The 18,340-nt window shown below is 35.6% G+C and overlaps 2 protein-coding genes across 2 annotated transcripts; one reads left to right on the forward strand and one right to left on the reverse strand.

Annotated features, from left to right (window-relative positions):
- Nucleotides 1-4,775: 4,775 nt before the first annotated feature.
- Nucleotides 4,776-11,413, forward strand: LOC118049199 (ARM REPEAT PROTEIN INTERACTING WITH ABF2). The gene is made up of 19 exons (XM_035059133.2): nucleotides 4,776-5,183; nucleotides 5,316-5,473; nucleotides 6,038-6,210; nucleotides 6,301-6,421; nucleotides 6,505-6,579; nucleotides 6,674-6,768; nucleotides 6,881-6,956; nucleotides 7,069-7,176; nucleotides 7,694-7,822; nucleotides 7,934-8,002; nucleotides 8,172-8,231; nucleotides 8,367-8,490; nucleotides 8,598-8,737; nucleotides 9,275-9,338; nucleotides 9,466-9,545; nucleotides 9,890-9,954; nucleotides 10,035-10,152; nucleotides 10,245-10,369; nucleotides 10,711-11,413. The coding sequence occupies exons 1-19, from the start codon at nucleotides 4,934-4,936 to the stop codon at nucleotides 10,793-10,795; spliced, it is 2,115 nt and encodes a 704-aa protein (XP_034915024.1). The 5' UTR covers nucleotides 4,776-4,933; the 3' UTR covers nucleotides 10,796-11,413.
- A 3,854-nt stretch (nucleotides 11,414-15,267) lies between these two features.
- LOC118049200 (cyclin-P3-1) lies at nucleotides 15,268-17,760 on the reverse strand. The gene is made up of 3 exons (XM_035059134.2): nucleotides 17,368-17,760; nucleotides 16,035-16,447; nucleotides 15,268-15,747 (listed from the first exon to the last, which is right to left on the reverse strand). The coding sequence occupies exons 2-3, from the start codon at nucleotides 16,433-16,435 to the stop codon at nucleotides 15,489-15,491; spliced, it is 660 nt and encodes a 219-aa protein (XP_034915025.1). The 5' UTR covers nucleotides 16,436-16,447; nucleotides 17,368-17,760; the 3' UTR covers nucleotides 15,268-15,488.
- Nucleotides 17,761-18,340: the final 580 nt, after the last annotated feature.

Here is an 18,340-nt window from a genome sequence, read left to right on the forward strand (position 1 = left end):
ACTTCATCAATCCCCTCCTCCACATGTTCATGAACCACATCGAAGAACGAAACTAACGTCCGCGGTAGATCAAGATCTGCATGCATGCAACACGTTATAAAAAATATATGAAAAACACATCAGCGTAATTAATTATGTGTATATGATGCATTAGAGTCAACCGAAACTGATAGTTATAAGAAATCTGACGAGGATAAGCGAGATTTGTACTCAGACAAACTATATGAATGTCCTAGTGGTGCTATTATAGACAAGTAGAACAAAGCTATGTCAAAACAAAAATTTGGTCACGTCAACCCAACATAAAAACTAAAAGATACTATAACATTTTATCTGATCATTAAATTGAGCTTTAATTTAAAAAAAGAATCTCGAGGCTAAGTTCTTCAGGGGACCGTCTTTAATGGTTTAGCTGCTACACGGATTCTTCCAAATTAGTCTAGAGGATCTTGTTTTGCCAATTTTCCTTGATTCTCTTGTGTTATTTTAGATTTTATGCTACTGTTCTTTGTATTTTAGAATTGTGATATCATTACCTAGTCTAGGTTATTTTTTGTAGCCTGTAAAAAACACTGTAAACCTCTCTAGATGCATATATCATTGAGTTTTATTTCATTATAATAAATCGTGAGTTTAGGGATCAAGTTTACAACCTTTTCACTCGTTAAATATGTCTATGCTGTGATTGTTTTACCATCCTTTTGTTTTTGCCTGCATCAATATCTATGTATATATTGACTTCCCAATTTACATGAATGATGTAATTATGAAAAATTATTTATAAGTACTGCAAGAATAATGCAATTATACTCCAGTCCTCATCCTTCCAGGATAGTTAATGATCCGTGGACAATGTAAGAGTAGGGGTGAGCAAAACCGGTTCGGTTCGGTTTTTATTTAAAAAACTAACTAAAACCGAAATTTGAAAAACTTAAAAATTCAAACCAAAACCGAACCGGAACCGGTTCAAACCGACCGGTTTCGGTTCGGTTCGGCTCGGGTTTTTTTTCATAAAAACCGGAAAACCTGTAGTGGCCATGTAAACATGAGTCTCTCTCTCCTTCATAAAAACCAAAACCTGTATTAATGTGTGTTCAGCGAAAGCAAATAGACTCTCCCTTTTAATTAAACTTTAGCCATAACACTGTTCGCAAACAAATCAATAATCACTAGAGTCCAGCCTCCATGGCAGTTTTTCTCTTGCTGGGGAAAAGATTGGGGAGCCCCTGTTTTCTTCCAGAAGAAGCGGGAGCAATTGAGAGAATTTTTTGCAGAGGTCTGAAAGCAAAGAAAAGGGAGGCGTGCTTTAAATAGAAAAGGAGCGACTGGAAATGAGGAGAAATAACAGATCTGAACTGTAAGTTGGGTTCGGAAAGAGGAACCGCGCTTTTCGTTATTTTATTTCCTACCATAGCTTGGATGTATTCAACCCTTTCTGTCGGAGGGCTTTTGAAGATGAAGATGGCGTGGGAGAGCCAGAGAGGGATATATTATGGATGAAGAATCGAAGATTGAGGCGCGGGCTATGAGGAGATGGAGTCGATTTTGTTACAAAGTGGGAATTGTGTGATGCGCGGCTGTGAAGATTGAGGCGCGGCTGTGAGGAGATTTTTTTTTTCCTATTTATAGTACTCCTTAAATTGAACCGGTTCGGTTTGGTTAGGGTTTTTCCGGTTTCTGGTTTTGGAAACCGAAACCGAACCGAACCGAAATATTTTTGAAAAAAAATAATCGGTTTTTTTTTTCGGTTCGGTTTTTTCAGTTTTTTTTTTCTCGGTTTCTCGGTTTTTTTGCTCACCCCTATGTAAGAGTTACAATGCATGCTTTAACGATGCCGCGCATGGAAGGAAAGGAGTTTTTTTAGGAATCTAACGCGGTAAAAACTTTGAGAAAATAACACGGTATAGGTAAGGTAACTTGTCTTGCATAATGTCACACTTAAACTACTTGGATCTGATATAATTATCACATTCAAAATTCTTACATCTATTATCTGACTCAAAATACTTAAAAAACTTTTAATATATTTAATAATTTTTTTAATATGTTTTTTTTAAATAATATTAACGAACTATGAATTACGAATAATATGCTAGTTATTATTAAAAGCCACGGGCATTGGCATCGGACATACGACAAACAAGTTATTATGTCCATCAGTTCTTGATATCGATGAAGGGAAGGGAAGGGAAGGTCGAAGCTTTTTAGGAATATGGTTTGATTCTGAATACCATGTTTGGATCCTCTGTTAACCATCCGTCCAAACTTCAATGCTTGTTGCGTGCTCCACATTTGGCACGCACGCGGCTGGTCAACCATATCTCGGCAAAACATGCAAATCTTTGATGGTGTGAGAATCATGTTCATAAATGTATTGATCCGATTGGATAAAATCTGCGTAGAACAACGAGGTTCTTTTTCATTAATTAAATATTCATGTTAGATTATAAAATGAGGCTCTTTTTCATTAATTAAATATTTATGTTAGATTATTTTTCATCCATTTGACACCGCCAACAGGCAGGAACTTCACTGTTTACATCAATAGTATTGTCTTCATTTATTTTAAATTCACAGCAAATAAATAATAGGGTCCATAATTTTTATATTAATTTTATCTTTAAACTTTATTTATTGGTTGAGCAAGTTATTTTTAGACTAGACAACTTCTGCGAGTCAAATTAAAATATCTTTCATGTAATTTATTTTTACCCTTGGAGAAAAAATTGGGTTAAAATTATTTTTTTATTAATTTTATCTTAATTTCTTTTTATTGGTTAACCTAATTGATTATTTTTGTGCTGGTCATATTAACCGGGGCGATGTAAAATCAACTTTGATATAACTTGATTTTAAATTTGCACTAAATAAAAAATCCGATGCATATAGGATATGAAATAGGTATTTACCGTGTGAATATTTTTTATAATATATATTTTTATCCTAACCTCAATCTAGCGCCTAAATCGATACTACGCAAATTAATACCACTTGCTCTTTTCTCTAGCTATCCCTGCCACCGTCCGTTTACTGCCACTAAGCTAGTTAGCTAACTAGTTCACTCGTAGGACCTGATTAAGTATTAATTTATCATGTACGCGCGACGAAATTAATTTGGCAGTCAAGGGCAGCATAGATTTTCTTTGATTTTGATCGTCGGATATTTAATTTTGTTTACCGGGAAACATACCGGAGACTTTCCCGATGCATGCATGGGATAATAGCAACACGTAATGCAACAGTACAGTATAACGTGGCTACTTTCATGGACACTCACACGATAGCTTATATGTTGAAAAATCAAGGAAGGAAGGAGTGAAGGAGCTCGAGCTCGTGAATTTTGGTATGGCTGTGTGTGATAAGATCGCACACTCCTTTTTATTTATTTAGAGACAGAAAGCTGGCCACAGTAAGATTTGATTGACTTTTTGGTCATTTAATTGTGGGAGACGGTGGGACGAGGGCAAGACTCTGGGGGCAAGCAGTGAAAAATGGCTGCAAATGCGCTGGTAGAGGAACCTGAGGCCATGTCTACAGGAAACGCCACGGGAACCTTCCTTGACCCATTTTTTTTTTTTGTGTCGTTTAAGCTTTACAGTGTGTCTCGGGTGTGATTATAATTGTATTTTAAAATGATTTTTATTTAAAAATATATTAAAATAATATGTTTTTTAAAAAATTATTTTTGATATCAGCACACCAAAATAATCTAAAAATACTAAAACAAATTAATTTAAAATAAAAAAAATTTTAAATTTTTTCAAAACACTTTTTTTAAAAAAATTAAACAAGGCCTCACAGCCTACAATATCCACATTTAGGAGTAAAAATAAACAACAGTAACACGATGAATGATTTTACTGGTTATTTTTTGATTTGTTTTTTAATGGTTACGAGGTTTAAATTATTTAAGGGTTATTAAAAATTTATATAATTATTAATTTTAAAATTTATAAAATTAATTAAAATATATATAAACTGATATGAAGATTCATATTAACAACAATAATATAAAAGGGAAGCAGCGGGGTGGCAGGTAGTTTACAAGTACAGCTAGCATAACGTGATCCTGATACCATCACAGAGTCTTTTTAATCCTTCCCTGATGTGATCTGTGATTTTTATGGGCCATTTTGATGTGGGACATCACTTTTTTGGATTTGTGGGCCTGGGCTGGGTCTTGTTGAATACTGCCTTTTCTCCGGGGTCTGGACCTGCTGATAAAAATAAAAGATTTTTTTTTTAATTTTTAAAAGAGAGGATTTCATTCGTTATAAAAATAAAAGAGTTTTTTTATTTTTAAATCCAACTACATATTTATTTAATAATTAAAAGGCTCCATGTTTTTAATTTTTAGACGATGATTAGAAGATGTGCATGCCACTATCCATTACACGCATTACACACAGACGGACGCTTACCTTTTAAATTTCCCGTTCAAAAACAAGACCCTTTAACCTTTTTTTTATCAAGGAAAAAATATATGCATTCAAAAAAATAATTATTTATATAACTTTCAGACAGAAAAACAAAAACTCATAGAAGAGCTGCATTTTTTTCCCTTCTCAACATAATTGTTTTAATGGATCGAAAAGTTTATGGAATAGAAGTTAGGGCACCAATCCAGAGCCCACTTACCAGCCACCTTGCCATAACACAACGGCGCGCGAAATAAATATTTCAATTCTAAAAAGTCAAAGGGCGGGAACCGCAATTCAACCTGTGTCTATTTCCAATAATCTAAATCTTTGGCGGGCCTTCTCCGGATTACACTTCAGCAAATAAAATAAAATAAACAAGCGGGGTTATTTTTTAACCGATCCCCAACCCCTTTTTTCATCTCTTCAACGAAATCACAGAACCCAAACTCGCATTGCCTTTCTATAATCCCCAAACTGCCCTCTCCTCCCCCAGTCACCGTCCAATTTTCTTTATGGATCGCCGGACGATCTCCACGAGAAAAGGCTCGAAGCGAAAGTTGGAGCAAGATTTCGAACACGAAAATCAAGATCGCCACAAGATACCGGCCACCGACACTGCCGCTGGCTACGAGAGTCACCAGAAACTAACGCGTCATATTCAAACGCAAGTTGATATCCTCAATTCTTCCTTCTCTTCTCTCGAAGCAGATCGCGCCGCCGCCAGGCGCGCCACTAGCGTCCTCTCTCAATTTGCCAAAACAGGTACCTTCCTGTCTCTTTCTCACTCCGCTTTTCGATTTTTTTTTTATAAAAATAATTGTTTAATCTAGTGAATTACTATTTCTTTTTTCCTTTGTAATTTGAAACTTTCTTTCTTTCTTTGCCGTTTTTAAGAGGAACTCGTGGATACGATGGTGGATTGTGGTGCGGTGCCCGCGTTGGTGATGCACCTTCAAGCGCCACCGCCTGCGAGAGGGGAAAATGGTTCAAAACTGTATGAACATGAAGTAGAGAAAGGAAGTGCTCTGGCTCTTGGACTTCTTGCTGTAAAAGTAAACAAATATCACTTGTTAATTTGATTTATCAATCTAATCTAGCAATTTATTTTACTGTTAAACGTTTGCTTATTCTTGGTTTGTGGATTGTTTAATGCCGCATGATCATATCAAGGATCTCCGAGCTTGCTGTTTAGCATTGATGCATTAATCAATACATGAAATATAACAGTATAGTTTATTGTGTATGCTCTGCGCTCTTTGGTTGATTTGTTATAGTTTTTGCACTTCCGGGCAAAAAACCTGCAAATAGGTTTTGAGTGTTCAAATTTGAAGTTTGGGTGCATGTTTACTTTGTTCTTTTTGTTGCTTTACATATATATCATCAAGTTTTTTCCATGACTGTATTTGTCTTGACAGGCCTACGCATATAATTAGGCCAACACCTCTTGTATGTAGCAATTATTGCTAATCATATTTTCTTTTTTCTTTTTAATTTATATCAATTTTATTCTGCTAGACCATGATTACATATACAAGTTTTCTACAAGCTGTATGGAAATGTTATCCTTTCTTTACCTTGTTCCTGATTTTATAATTTTCCTACGTGCTTTTCATTAGCCGGAGCATCAACAACTAATAGTAGATGCTGGAGCTCTGACCCATCTCGTGGAATTGTTGAAGAGACATAAGAGTGTTGATAACTCCCGAACAGTCAATGGTGTTGTTAGGAAAGCAGCTGATGCAATCACTAACCTTGCTCATGAGAATAGTGGCATCAAAACACGTGTCAGGTTTGCTTATGTACATCCTTTTCCTTTTCTTTTTCCAATTCTGGTTTCAGTTATCACCCACTTCCATGGCATCTTTGATTGTGTGTTCAGGATTGAAGGTGCCATCCCCTATCTTGTTGAATTGCTTGAACATGCTGATGCTAAGGTACAGAGAGCAGCTGCAGGTGCCTTGCGGACCCTTGCATTTAAAAATGACGAGAACAAAAATCAGGTAGAGGGAATTCTTGCATTCTCCATCCATATGGTATTATTTTGTTATGAGTTCTATAGCTGACATGAAGAGTGGATTTACAGATTGTAGAATGTAATGCTCTACCCACTCTTGTAATAATGCTTGGATCCGAGGATACTGCTATACATTATGAAGCGGTTAATTCTCAACCCAACCTTCTTTAGTTGGATTTGCTTTCTGTGGACTGTATAGTTTTTTGTATCAGCTGACCGTGCAAGAGTTTGTTGTCAGGTTGGTGTGATTGGAAATTTGGTTCACTCGTCCCCACACATAAAGAAAGCAGTTCTTCTTGCTGGAGCTTTACAACCTGTAATTGGATTGCTAAGGTATTGCTGGCTTTCACATTGTTGCCTGTTCTAGCTCAATCACCCTTTTCACATTACAATTGTCTTCTGCAAGATCCTCATGGATATCCTTCTCAATTTATATATTGCACAGCTCTCCCTGTTCAGAAAGCCAAAGAGAAGCAGCTTTGTTATTGGGTCAATTTGCAGCAGCTGATTCAGATTGCAAGGTAGGCTGAATACCATTCATATTTTAAGGCCAAAAGCTTTTGCTCTTGTGTGTGCATTTGTGTGTTTGATACATATTCCTTTTAAGCACTAACTAGAACAAGGTTTGTGCAGGTGCACATTGTTCAGAGAGGAGCTGTCAAGCCATTAATTGATATGCTTGAGTCCTCAGATGTGCAGCTCAAAGAAATGGCAGCCTTTGCGCTTGGGAGGTTGGCTCAGGTTATTGTTTCTTTGATTGTATTGTGGAGCTATGATTTATTTAAAGCATGCATACATGTATATCTTGGTGTCTGTTGTGAATGGTACGAATGCATGTCTGCATGTGTGTTTGTATAGACTGCAGAAAAAAACAGCCTGAGCATCAAACTGGTGAATGCACTCATTTGTTCTACTTTTAATTTCTGAAGAAAGGGATCTCTGGACTTTTTTGACACATTCTCGTCTTTTTGATTGCTTACATCTATCTTGGCTTTGTGCAAACCACTGCACAAATAGGCATTTTGTTTTATAATCTGATCTTCAATGCATCTCTGTAGTCCCTAGGTGAAAGCAGGAAGTCTGGAAGTAAAAGTCTTAGCACCCTAATCAACTATAAAGCAAACTTTTGTCTACATGGAATGATAACTAGTTGTACATGGTTAAGTATTGTACACTAAGCACTATGGTTTGCAAGGTTATTTTCCTTTTGGGGTTTCTAAAAACATCTCCTCTATTACCTTCCCCCCCTTAATCTCAGGAAACACACAACCAAGCTGGAATCGCACATAATGGTGGTATCGTCCCGTTACTTAGGCTTCTTGATTCCAAAAGTGGACCACTTCAACACAATGCTGCTTTTACCCTATATGGTCTTGTGGATAATGAGGTGTGATAAGTTTGTTTCTTCATGGCTTAAAGAATATTCTTCAGCATTGTGAGTCCCTACTTCCTCACCCAACACTGGAATCTACTGAAAATTACTTGGATTCTTCTGTAGGATAATGTTGCAGATCTTATCAAGGTTGGGGGTTTTCAGAAACTCCAATATGGAGAATTCATTGTCCAAGTATGTTTCATAGAGTTACATCTGATCTGCCTAGGTTAATTTTTTCTGTGCTCAGATGGACTAACTTCTCACACTGATGGAGTTGGTAGATTATCACTATCTTCCCAGTCTTGTGCAGTTCATTGCAGTATTCTTGTCCAGCTCATTGTTATAATCTGATACTTTGCAGCAAACAAAAGATTGTGTTGCGAAAACAATGAGAAGGCTAGAGGAGAAGATTCACGGACGGGTAAGTTTTCATGCATATAATTGATATTTTGAGTCTTGAATTTTAAATTTGTCTATCTCGCCAGATATGTTAGAAACAAGCTCTGAACACAATTTGTTATCAACAGTATACTGATTATTATGGTTTTCTGAACAGGTATTGAACCATCTCTTATATTTGATGCGGGTTGCTGAAAGGAATATTCAGAGACGAGTTGCTCTGGCTCTTGCTCATCTTTGTGCTCCTGATGACAGAAAAGTAGTTTTTCTTGATAAAAATGGTAAAACTTCTTGATCTGCCAAAAATTGTGGTCTTTGTATGTGTATTGGTTATATTCATACAGTACTGAATTCCTTAATGGTTTGTTTCTAAATACGTGTCATACAGGGTTAGATTTGTTGTTGGGGCTTTTGGAGTCTGGAAGCGTGAAGCTGCAATGTGATGGCTCGGTAGCATTATACAGGTTGGCTACCCAAGCCAGCTCAGTATCTCCTGTGGATGCAGCTCCTCTATCTCCAACCCCGCAGGTGGAACTCCTTTTCATGTTGATTCCTTTCCACATGTATAATCTTAGTTTTTTGTCCTCCCTAAATTTTTTTTTTAGGAATACAGTGCACGGATGTGTTTGAACTTTGAATTGGACAATTATTTTTAATCAAACGTTAGTGTCTTGAAAATGAACTCTGTGATTGTTGCTTGTTCAGTGTTTACTTTTGGATGTGACTCATGGTCTGCCATGTTTGAAATGTTTAACCAGCAGAATGTTCATTTCCAACAACAGATTGTGGTCGACCTTTCATTATTTTTCATTTTATGGATTGTTGTTTTGACTTTCAATGTCATTTCCTATTCTCTTCTCCTTGAGATGTCTTCTTCCACTTTATGTTACTCTTTTGATCCCATGATTTCAGAAACATTTTTTTAATCTTTGTGAGCAATTGTTGATTTTTTATCATTTAGTTTCAGAGTTATTAGCTCTGCTCTTTTAGTACATTGTTAAGCCCATATTTTGAGGTAATAAACAAAAATAGCAAAATAATTTTTTACTTATTATTTTTGCTTAGGTGTATTTGGGTGAGCAATACGTCAACAATCCTACATTGTCTGATGTTACATTCTTAGTCGAAGGTACCAAATTTTTTTCATGTGCAGTTTGTTTATGTGTGATAAGATGTCCTTTTATGTTATGATAAATCATGGTAGTATGCTTATGGATTTCTGCTAGCATTAATGAATATAGTTTTGCTGTTGTTAGGAAAGCGGTTCTATGCTCACCGAATTTGTCTGCTTGCTTCTTCGGATGCTTTCCGTGCGATGTTTGATGGGGGGTACAGGGTGAGTATCAGCTTATTTAAGAACTTTCTTTTGGCTTTTAATTACACAATAGCTTTGTTCCTCAATCATTTCACCTTCTCCACCTAGGCATGCACTATTCACAGTAGTTCAACGGTCAATATTATCTCTGAGAGTTCATAATTGATCTGGTTTCCTTACACAAGCATTCATTATTATTGATGAGCTGCTCAATTTGTGAGGGACTGTCGTTAGGCTGATTAAACTGACCTGTGCAATGTCTTCCACTTTTGCAATAAGTTATTATGAGCCAGCTGTAAAGAATTTTGTAGGAGAAGATGGTAATGGATGTTTGATTTACTTATATAAGGACACAACAATTGCAGGAAAGGAATGCAAAAGATGTGGAGATTCCAAATATTAGATGGGATGTTTTTGAATTGATGATGAGGTGAGCCCTGCACTTCCCTTTTTAAATTTTGAAGGAAGCGCGTGTTGGAATTCTGATAGCTTGGTTGTGCACACTTTTAGGTTCATATATACAGGCTCAGTGGAAATCAATATAGATCTTGCTCAGGATCTCCTTAGAGCTGCTGACCAATATCTTTTGGATGGTCTCAAGCGTCTATGTGAATGTACCATTGCACAGGTTAACTGATTTATTATGTCAATGGTTGCTTTGAATAACAATTATTAGCACATGAAAAGTGGTCTGACGAATTCTTATTGTCATCACGTAAGGATATTTCTGTGGAAAACGTCTCTCTCATGTACGAGTTGTCCGAGGGCTTCAATGCTATGTCATTAAGGGAATCATGCATTCTATTCATATTGGAGCAATTTGACAAATTATGCACCAAGCCATGGTATGTTGTCTTCTCAATGCATTCATCCACTCCATAAAATTCATTATAAGATTCCTATCATTTGGGAATTGGGACTTTGCATGGTTTCAAAGTCTGGGCCGGAGGTTTTGGGTTGTTTTTATTGGTTGGGCAAGCAAATGGCAACAACTATTGTTAAAAGCATATCCAAGAACAAAGGCTCTGTTTTCTGTTTACACTGCTTTAAAATGCATATTTTGATATTTGAATACATTTCAGTTTTCCCTTGATAATAATGCCATCATTTTCAAAAGGTTACGAGCCAATAATTCTGATTTAAATTGGGTTCTGAAGATTGCAAGTTTGATCTTGAAAATTGGCAGGTCATCTCATTTGATCCAACGTATTATGCCTGATATACGCCATTACTTTGAGAAAGCCCTTAGCAAGCCTACCAAACTAACTTGAGGCAACTGTAAATTGATTTGGCCCGGGTCTTGATCTTTCAACTAACCATTAAGATGGAAGGCAAAGTGTACAGAAATCTTCAAGTTGTCGAGCTAATATGGGGGAATCCAGCTACAGTCTTCTTTGCACAAGCAGTTAGTGAAGTCCCCTGTTAATGCAACTGCCACTTTTGTTCTTTATTTTTCTTCAATCATTCATTCATCCATCCATCTTGAAGCAATCAGTGGTTTGGGTGCCCAATCATGTTGCAACACGTACATCATTTGTCGGACTAATTCAGTAGTGAAGCATGATGCTTAAGGATTACCCGATATGTGTTCGTGGGAGCATGCATTTGCAATTATTTTCCTTGAAAGGAACCGTTTTTCACTCCTTACTGTTGAGAATTGAAATGAAGGATTCATTTTCTTACTGTACTGCTGGGAACGAAGTGGCTGCTTATTTGTACGGATTTTCCACCACTGTTACAGAAAAGACCAGGAAATTTTTGTTTGTAGAATGGTCTGATGGGTCACCATTGTGTGTTTGTGCAGGAGAGATTTACTTATCATGTATACACAATTTGTCAACGAAGTGATATGATTAAAGGAATTTAATCAAAGCAATATTAGATTATAACTCCCTAATTAAATCCTTAGTAGAATTTATTGTTCTCTTTTTCAATAAAGTATTGCTCATTTTAATAGTATTTATTTTAATAATTTTGATTTTTAATATTAAGTTTGTTTTTATAAAATGCAAGTTAATTTTGGTTTTAAATTAGATTTTATAATCTTTTTGTTTGTTTTTTATAAAATTATCTCTATTGTTTAAAATAATTCAAATAATTTTAAAAATATAATTTAACTAAAAAAATCTTAATAGGCTGAATCATATTACATTAATCTTTATATATTTTAATTTTTTTATACTAGAAATTGAATATTTTCTTTATATTAAAAGAATTGATCTCATCCGCATGTATGTCAATGATCTAGTGTCATCTTAAATTAATTACTCTCTCGAAAAAGAAAGGCTGGGGGCCTTCGAGCTGCGCTTGCACAGCTACCCCATGCTCATCACGGCCCATTCCTTATTTAGATTAAGAACCTGGACCTGTCATGAAAAGAATAGGCCCAATCAATATTTCATCCCAAGTGAAGAAATGAAAAGAAAAGAAAAGAAAAACTAAGGGAGAAGCCAACAAAGGGGAGGCACACCCGTCCTGGGACTACGATTACCCAATCCAGCAGTGAGGTTTAAGAAACCATTGCTTCCCTTTTATCATCATCTACTCCAACTGCTGCAACACTTGCAACTTCAGCTTCTCCACCTCCTACCATTCAGGCAACTATTTATTAAATTATCCCTTAAATTTTTTGCCGCTTGTGAATTTTTTGAGATAACTCGAGTTAATTTAATTTTTTTTTTCTTTAATATTTTTTTAATTTCATCATTTTATATTAAATTATTTACCCTTTAGTTTTTTTTTTCACTTTTCTTACTCTTTGGTTATTCCGAGAACAGATTATTAAAGTTAACCCGTTACTATTTGGTTATTTCAAGAGTAAGTTATTAAAATTAACCTAGATTAAATCAGGTTTTTTTTATGTTTTTTTATTTATTAAACTTTGATTTTTTTTTTTTTACTTACTGAAAACAAGTCCACAGCAATTGCACTTTGGATCGTATATAATATTGAAATAAAGCAACGCATTTTTTGATTTGCCAGTTGCCAAGGCAAGAAATTGGACATTCCATTACATAAACACCCCAAATTGATTTTGTTACTGTTGATTTTTTAATGCAGATTTGTTGAAAGCCTCCAGTTCACTTGTTCAATGGGGGACAGCCATCAAGCAGCTTTTCGCATCTTGTCTGATTTTCGAAAAGGGAAGTGCGGTTGGATAGCCCTGGCGAGGCCTCTCAGGTGATGGTAATGGTAGCTTTGTTTTTAATGTCAAACTAATTCTTTCAGCCTATGGCCACTGCCTGGAGAGTGCCGAAAAGCGGCAGGAACAGAAGTCGGATATTGTGGATATTGATCTTGACTTTGAGAGAGAGATTTTGATCTTGACTGTAAACCCCTTCGGCGGAAATCAAATAGCACAGCTCAGAATATTTGGCAAAGATAAAAACTGGAGTTGTCTAGAAAAGGAAAATATCCTGCCTTCGATGTAATCTACTGGGTTATGTCTATTCTTAGAAATTGTCGTCTGCAAGAGAACTCGCTACGTAAACCCTTTTGCAACAGTTGAGCATCAAAATTTAAAACAGCAAGGCTTGTAAATCACAACCTGATTAAAAGGCTTGCCAAGTAGCTCTCTAAACGCAGCAGTAGTTTTTAATAATTTCTAAAAAGGCCATTTGCTCCAGCTTGACCACATGCCAGTTAATGCAAATGCATCTCTGCTTACATTTCTACCTGTTTTTCATTTACTTGCCTCTCCGGTTGAAAAGTCGAGAGGCTGCTCCGGGAGCCTTCATGGTGGGGTGATGACACGGTGCTCACCATTTTCCGAGGCAGGCTAGCTGGCTGCTGCTTCAGGGTGTACAGCTTGGTGCTCCAGGTAAATAAAGAAAAGAAAGAAAAATCCCCCAGGCATAGTTGTGGCTCTCGAGCTTCATTGATACTGGTTATGTGTTGATCTTCACATCGCGAATCACAATTATTTTTCTGATAAAGCTGGCAAAAAGAAATTGCTATGCTCGAAGTTAACCCCAAACCTATTGTTATCAAACCATCCAACCTCATCAAGTTAAAAAAATCACAGGATTCAGCAATTATTCAGCTCATTCTAACTTTCCTATATAGTAAAATAAAATCCAGCATTCTAAATAAGCAAAGGAAAGTAACATTACAAACCAAACATGCGGACATGAAATTGCTTTCTCAAAAAAGGAAAAGAAAAAAAGAAGCATACATAGAAATGGCACCAGTGATGATTGCTTCCAATGCAATGTTGCATTTAGGTATACCGGGAGCCAATTCAACCACAAAGGAGAAACGTTTTCGTCAAGTCTGGCAGTAATCAATTGAAACACAGCAACTCATACAATCAATCATTAAGGTGTGTTTGGTATTGCGGTAGCTGTTGTGGTTGTGGTTTGAAAAAAGTTGTTTTATAAAAAGTACTTTTAGTTGAGGTTGATTTAAAAAAATAGGTGTTTGGTTAAAACTGTGGTTGAAATTGAGGTCGAAGAAAAAATAATTTAATATGTTTGGTTAAGAATGCTTTTGAAATTGAAATTATAAAATAATTTTTTTAAATATATATATATATATATATATATATATATATATTGATATTGATTTAAATATTATAGAATTAATTATTCTTATTATATTATAAAATAGATAATACTTTATATAAAATATTTTTTATTATCCCATCAAATTATTTATAATTTCATTGTCATATAAAATCCATACATGAAAGCCATTGTGATCCTAAATTAGCTAAGCGAGCGAGATATAATATCAGATAAAAAATCATCTGGAATGAAATTGAGATTTTGATTATACTCGAAAAAACCTCATCATCTTGCTTCCCCGAAACCTAAAGCACAATTCTCTCAAGAAATCAAGATCACCAACAGATAAAACTACACACAAGAAAACAGTTTACCGAAATCTTGAAATCCGCCAACACTATCAAGAAAACTAATCAACAAAGTGTAAGGAAAACACAAAAAGTTTGAATGACAGATTAACAACAAAAAGAGCCCCACAGGAGATAAATAAAAAACGAAATTGATCCATAAATCGGATACAAAATCTCCAAATCAGTACTCAAAACCCAAAATGGCAACAACATAATTTCTTCAACAGACAATTTCCATTAAAAAATCAAGATTTTAGAAACAAGTTCCCAACACTGTTGTGCTTCCTGCAAACCAAAACAATGGAGACTGCTCGACACAAATGATTTCGGTGAAGGTGATTTGATCTTCGCTTCACAACAAAAGGGACAGCAGGGAACAATGACGAACACTATCTCTGGCGTCAATCTTCGTCCAGATTAAAGGAACAGGGGGGAAGGGAATAGAGGAGACGAGCTCGGGTTGGGAAAATATTGTGTTAAAATCTTTCGTTTGACAGGAGAAGGGACAGAGGGGAACAAGATGGAACACTGTCTCTGGCGTCAATCTTCATCAATCTCGTCCAGATCAGTAACAGAGGGGAAGGGAACAGAGCTTAAGCTCGGGCAAGGAAAGTTTTTTTACAAGATAAAAAGTGTCCGTGAAAAGTGTATGGCATGGAGTGAAAAGCAGGTGTTACTTGCTTTTCCAAAACTGAGGTCCACCCTCAGTTTTTGGTGGGGCCATGTTAAATAAAAAGTGTGGTTGAAAATAACCAAACATCTCGGTCCTGCTTTTTTTATTAACCGCAGCCGCAGCCGCAATGCCAAACGGCATCTAAATCGCTTAACCTGTACATGAAAAATTCTGCAGGCAAGATGCCTGCAAACTCTTGAGGAACAATAACAATGGGAACCAAAGGCCATCAAAAAGATATCACAGAGTCCAACGTAGAAAACATGGGACAACTTTCACGAGGTAATGACGATACGGAGATGAGCAAGCAAGAATGCTGTCTCTCCAATAATCAATCAAAGCACCTACATCTAAATTCAATCTCCAGAATTTCTGACTTGACCGTGTTCAAACAAACGTGGGATTACAAATGATACATTGACATGGTTTGGTTACTTCATCTTGCAATCGTGGAAGCACAAGTGGTTGAATCATCTTTGCTTGACCAACTTTCTTTGATTCTACATGCTTGGATTGGCCGCTCAATCTGAAGCCCATCAGAAGATTCTTTTTCCAACCGATAACAGTATTTTCCAAATGTATTGACATTTACTTGAAGTCTGAAATCTATACTAAACAAAAACTTCATTTCCAACCTGTTCAATTCTTCTTTGCTTACTCCTCCAACTCTGGCATAGTACGCATTGTTAAAGAATCTGCAAAAGTGCAAGGAACATCAGGTTTATGAGTCCAAGGCAATAAAATATGCAAAAAAGAAAACCAATTCCCATATAACGATTGTTTTCCAGATGAACTAACAGATTTAATACCAGGTTACCTTAGAGATGTATGCATATATAATCAAACTTCGTGCAGAAATTTCATGTGTGCAGTATCTGACTCAAAGTAATACCTGTGTGCTTATTTTAACTCAGCATGATCAATACAGACTGTTGGAATTTTAGCTTACAGAAATAAACTACTTTAAGGAGTTGGAACTTACGCATCATCTACAAACTTTGCTGCTATCATCACACTTGTAATCAGGAGCCGGTGAACATTAAGGGAGGTTAAATGAATATCTGTTTGCTGAAGAAATCTATCCACATACACGTGTGCAACAACAAAGCAGGAAGGGCTGCAGGCAGAGTACTTGAAGATGCGATCAACATATTGCTGAATGCTTACAGGAGGTGGTCTTAAACCATGAAATATTGTAACAACATCTTTGATCTGTGCTTTCTCCATTAGAATTTCGTTTTTCTGAACAGACCTCTCAAGAAGTGAAGAAAGAAGCATTAAAACCCTAGGAACCTTGAAAACTCCTTTTCTTAATTCCTTAAGCCCCAGACTTTGGTATATTTCCGAGTCTGCACTTCCAGTAACAGGTGAAAGAGCTTCCATGTCTGAAATGACCTGCATTGAATTAAAACCCATAAGTTCGCTATCACCAAAAGTACCAAATGCATCAAACTTAACAAAATTTCTTTTTCCGGATAATTTCTATAGCTTTTCTAAGAGCCTAATATGTCATTTTATTTTTAAAGAAGCCGATATGGAATGATAGAAACAAAGGGGAAGAAAATAAGATGAATGAACTGATAAGATCTCTTGTCATTCTGTCATGCAGAGTAAGGCATCAGCTCAACTTTAAACTTTTCAGGAATTAGTAGTAGAAAAACAAAATTAAACTCTAGCATCCTATGCGCCCATTTTTCCTCTCGATTCTTTTCTCCACAACCAAACAAGATAAGATGCTTATCATTCATTAGCATCTCTCCTTGATACTACTTTTCAATCAGAGGGAGGGAACCTAAATGCAGGTCCAGAAATCTACATACTACAAGACAAACATTTTGGACAGCAAAATCAACTGACAGAATAAACATTAGCGGAATTCAAAGGCTCATCCGGTCACTTTCAATCCAATTTCCACTTATTATGGACTGCAATTGCTGGTAAAAACACATAGCAAACTGATTAGCTAGCATTAAAAAAAAAAAACCCAATTTTTACACCCTAATTTGTGACCATAATTAATGATCGGATTAAAGCCAGATAAATACTCACTTCATTAACCAAGTCCAGATCTCAAGACCACCCAATTCGTTTTTTCTCAGATGTGGAATATTAACACTACTTTTGGCGGTAAAGTGAAAAACTTTGAACCTAATACCTTGATTTAAGTAGTTAATCAGAATGAAACGTTACAGTTGACAGATAAAATTGAGCACTGTTAGCCAGATCAAATAAAGCACAGAGAAGAAAATTCAAGTATTTATCGAGTACCCAATTCAGTAAACAAAATATAAAATTACAAGAAACTGAAAGCTTACAGAATTCTTGAGGAGATGTTTCTCTTTGACGAAGTAGATACACTGAACACAGAAGAGAGAAAGAGAGAGAGTACTGTGAATCTTGATTCATCAAATTTGACCATTCACTCTCTTTCTCTCTGCCATATCTCTCTCCGTCTAACCAAGAAAAGAAAAACAGAGAGAGAGAGAGAGAGATTGGTTTTTTATTGTTTTTGGTTTGATATATTAAATGTTCTTTACAAGTAAGGCTCCCTCTTTTCTCTCTCGTCACATGGAAGAGGGGAAGTAGCTCTCTCTCTCTCTGCAAAAACTTTAAATGGACGATAGTGTCGGTAGGGTGGTGCTATCTATCAATGATCAGCTGTAATATTGAATGGAAGTGAGTCGCCATTGTTAAGATGGTTAAAGGCTTGCGAAATAAAAGCTCTTCTTGGATTCTTTGCCCTCTAATCTGGTTGAGGGCGGGGACCCACTTTACCTTTTCTTATCTTTTTTTGTTGGTATTTTTCCAGAAAAAATATGTTTTTCAAGATTAATTCTTTTATATTCTAATTATAATTATGTGTGATTAGCTTGAAAAAAATATTAAATATTTTTTTAATAATTTTAATATATATTAAAATTAAAAATTATTTTAATATGTTTTAAAATAAAAAACATCACAAATCATAATATTAAACATACATCAAAAAGAAAAATTGTAGTTAACGTTTAAAAAAATTTGAAAGTGAAAAATTATCCATGATTTAGATTCTAGATTTGAGGAAGATTGTTCAAGTTCCATGTATTTTAATATTATAACATTGTGATTAATGGATTTACTTCCAACCTCCTTGTTATATGTTCGAATATGAAGAGATACACCATATAAAAAAAAAAAGCAAACCTAATTTGATGAGTAATTAGGTCAAAGAAATATGATAATTATATAGGTGTACAAATTATATATAAAAAATCACAGGATTTAGTTGATAATTAAAAATATATAATT

Source organism: Populus alba, chromosome 2 (assembly GCF_005239225.2).
Source record: "Populus alba chromosome 2, ASM523922v2, whole genome shotgun sequence".
Classification (NCBI taxonomy): Eukaryota; Viridiplantae; Streptophyta; class Magnoliopsida; order Malpighiales; family Salicaceae; genus Populus; species Populus alba.

Excerpts from the sequence above, each read along its gene's own strand:
- LOC118049200 (XM_035059134.2), bottom strand. The coding sequence starts at position 16,435 with ATGGAAGCTCTTTCACCTGTTACTGGAAGTGCAGACTCGGAAATATAC. Across the intron at positions 15,748-16,034 it reads GCAAAGTTTGTAGATGATGC|ATTCTTTAACAATGCGTACT; the intron begins GTAAGTTCCAAC and ends GCACTTTTGCAG.
- LOC118049199 (XM_035059133.2), top strand. The coding sequence starts at position 4,934 with ATGGATCGCCGGACGATCTCCACGAGAAAAGGCTCGAAGCGAAAGTTG. Across the intron at positions 8,003-8,171 it reads ATGGAGAATTCATTGTCCAA|CAAACAAAAGATTGTGTTGC; the intron begins GTATGTTTCATA and ends GATACTTTGCAG. Across the intron at positions 10,370-10,710 it reads AAATTATGCACCAAGCCATG|GTCATCTCATTTGATCCAAC; the intron begins GTATGTTGTCTT and ends GAAAATTGGCAG.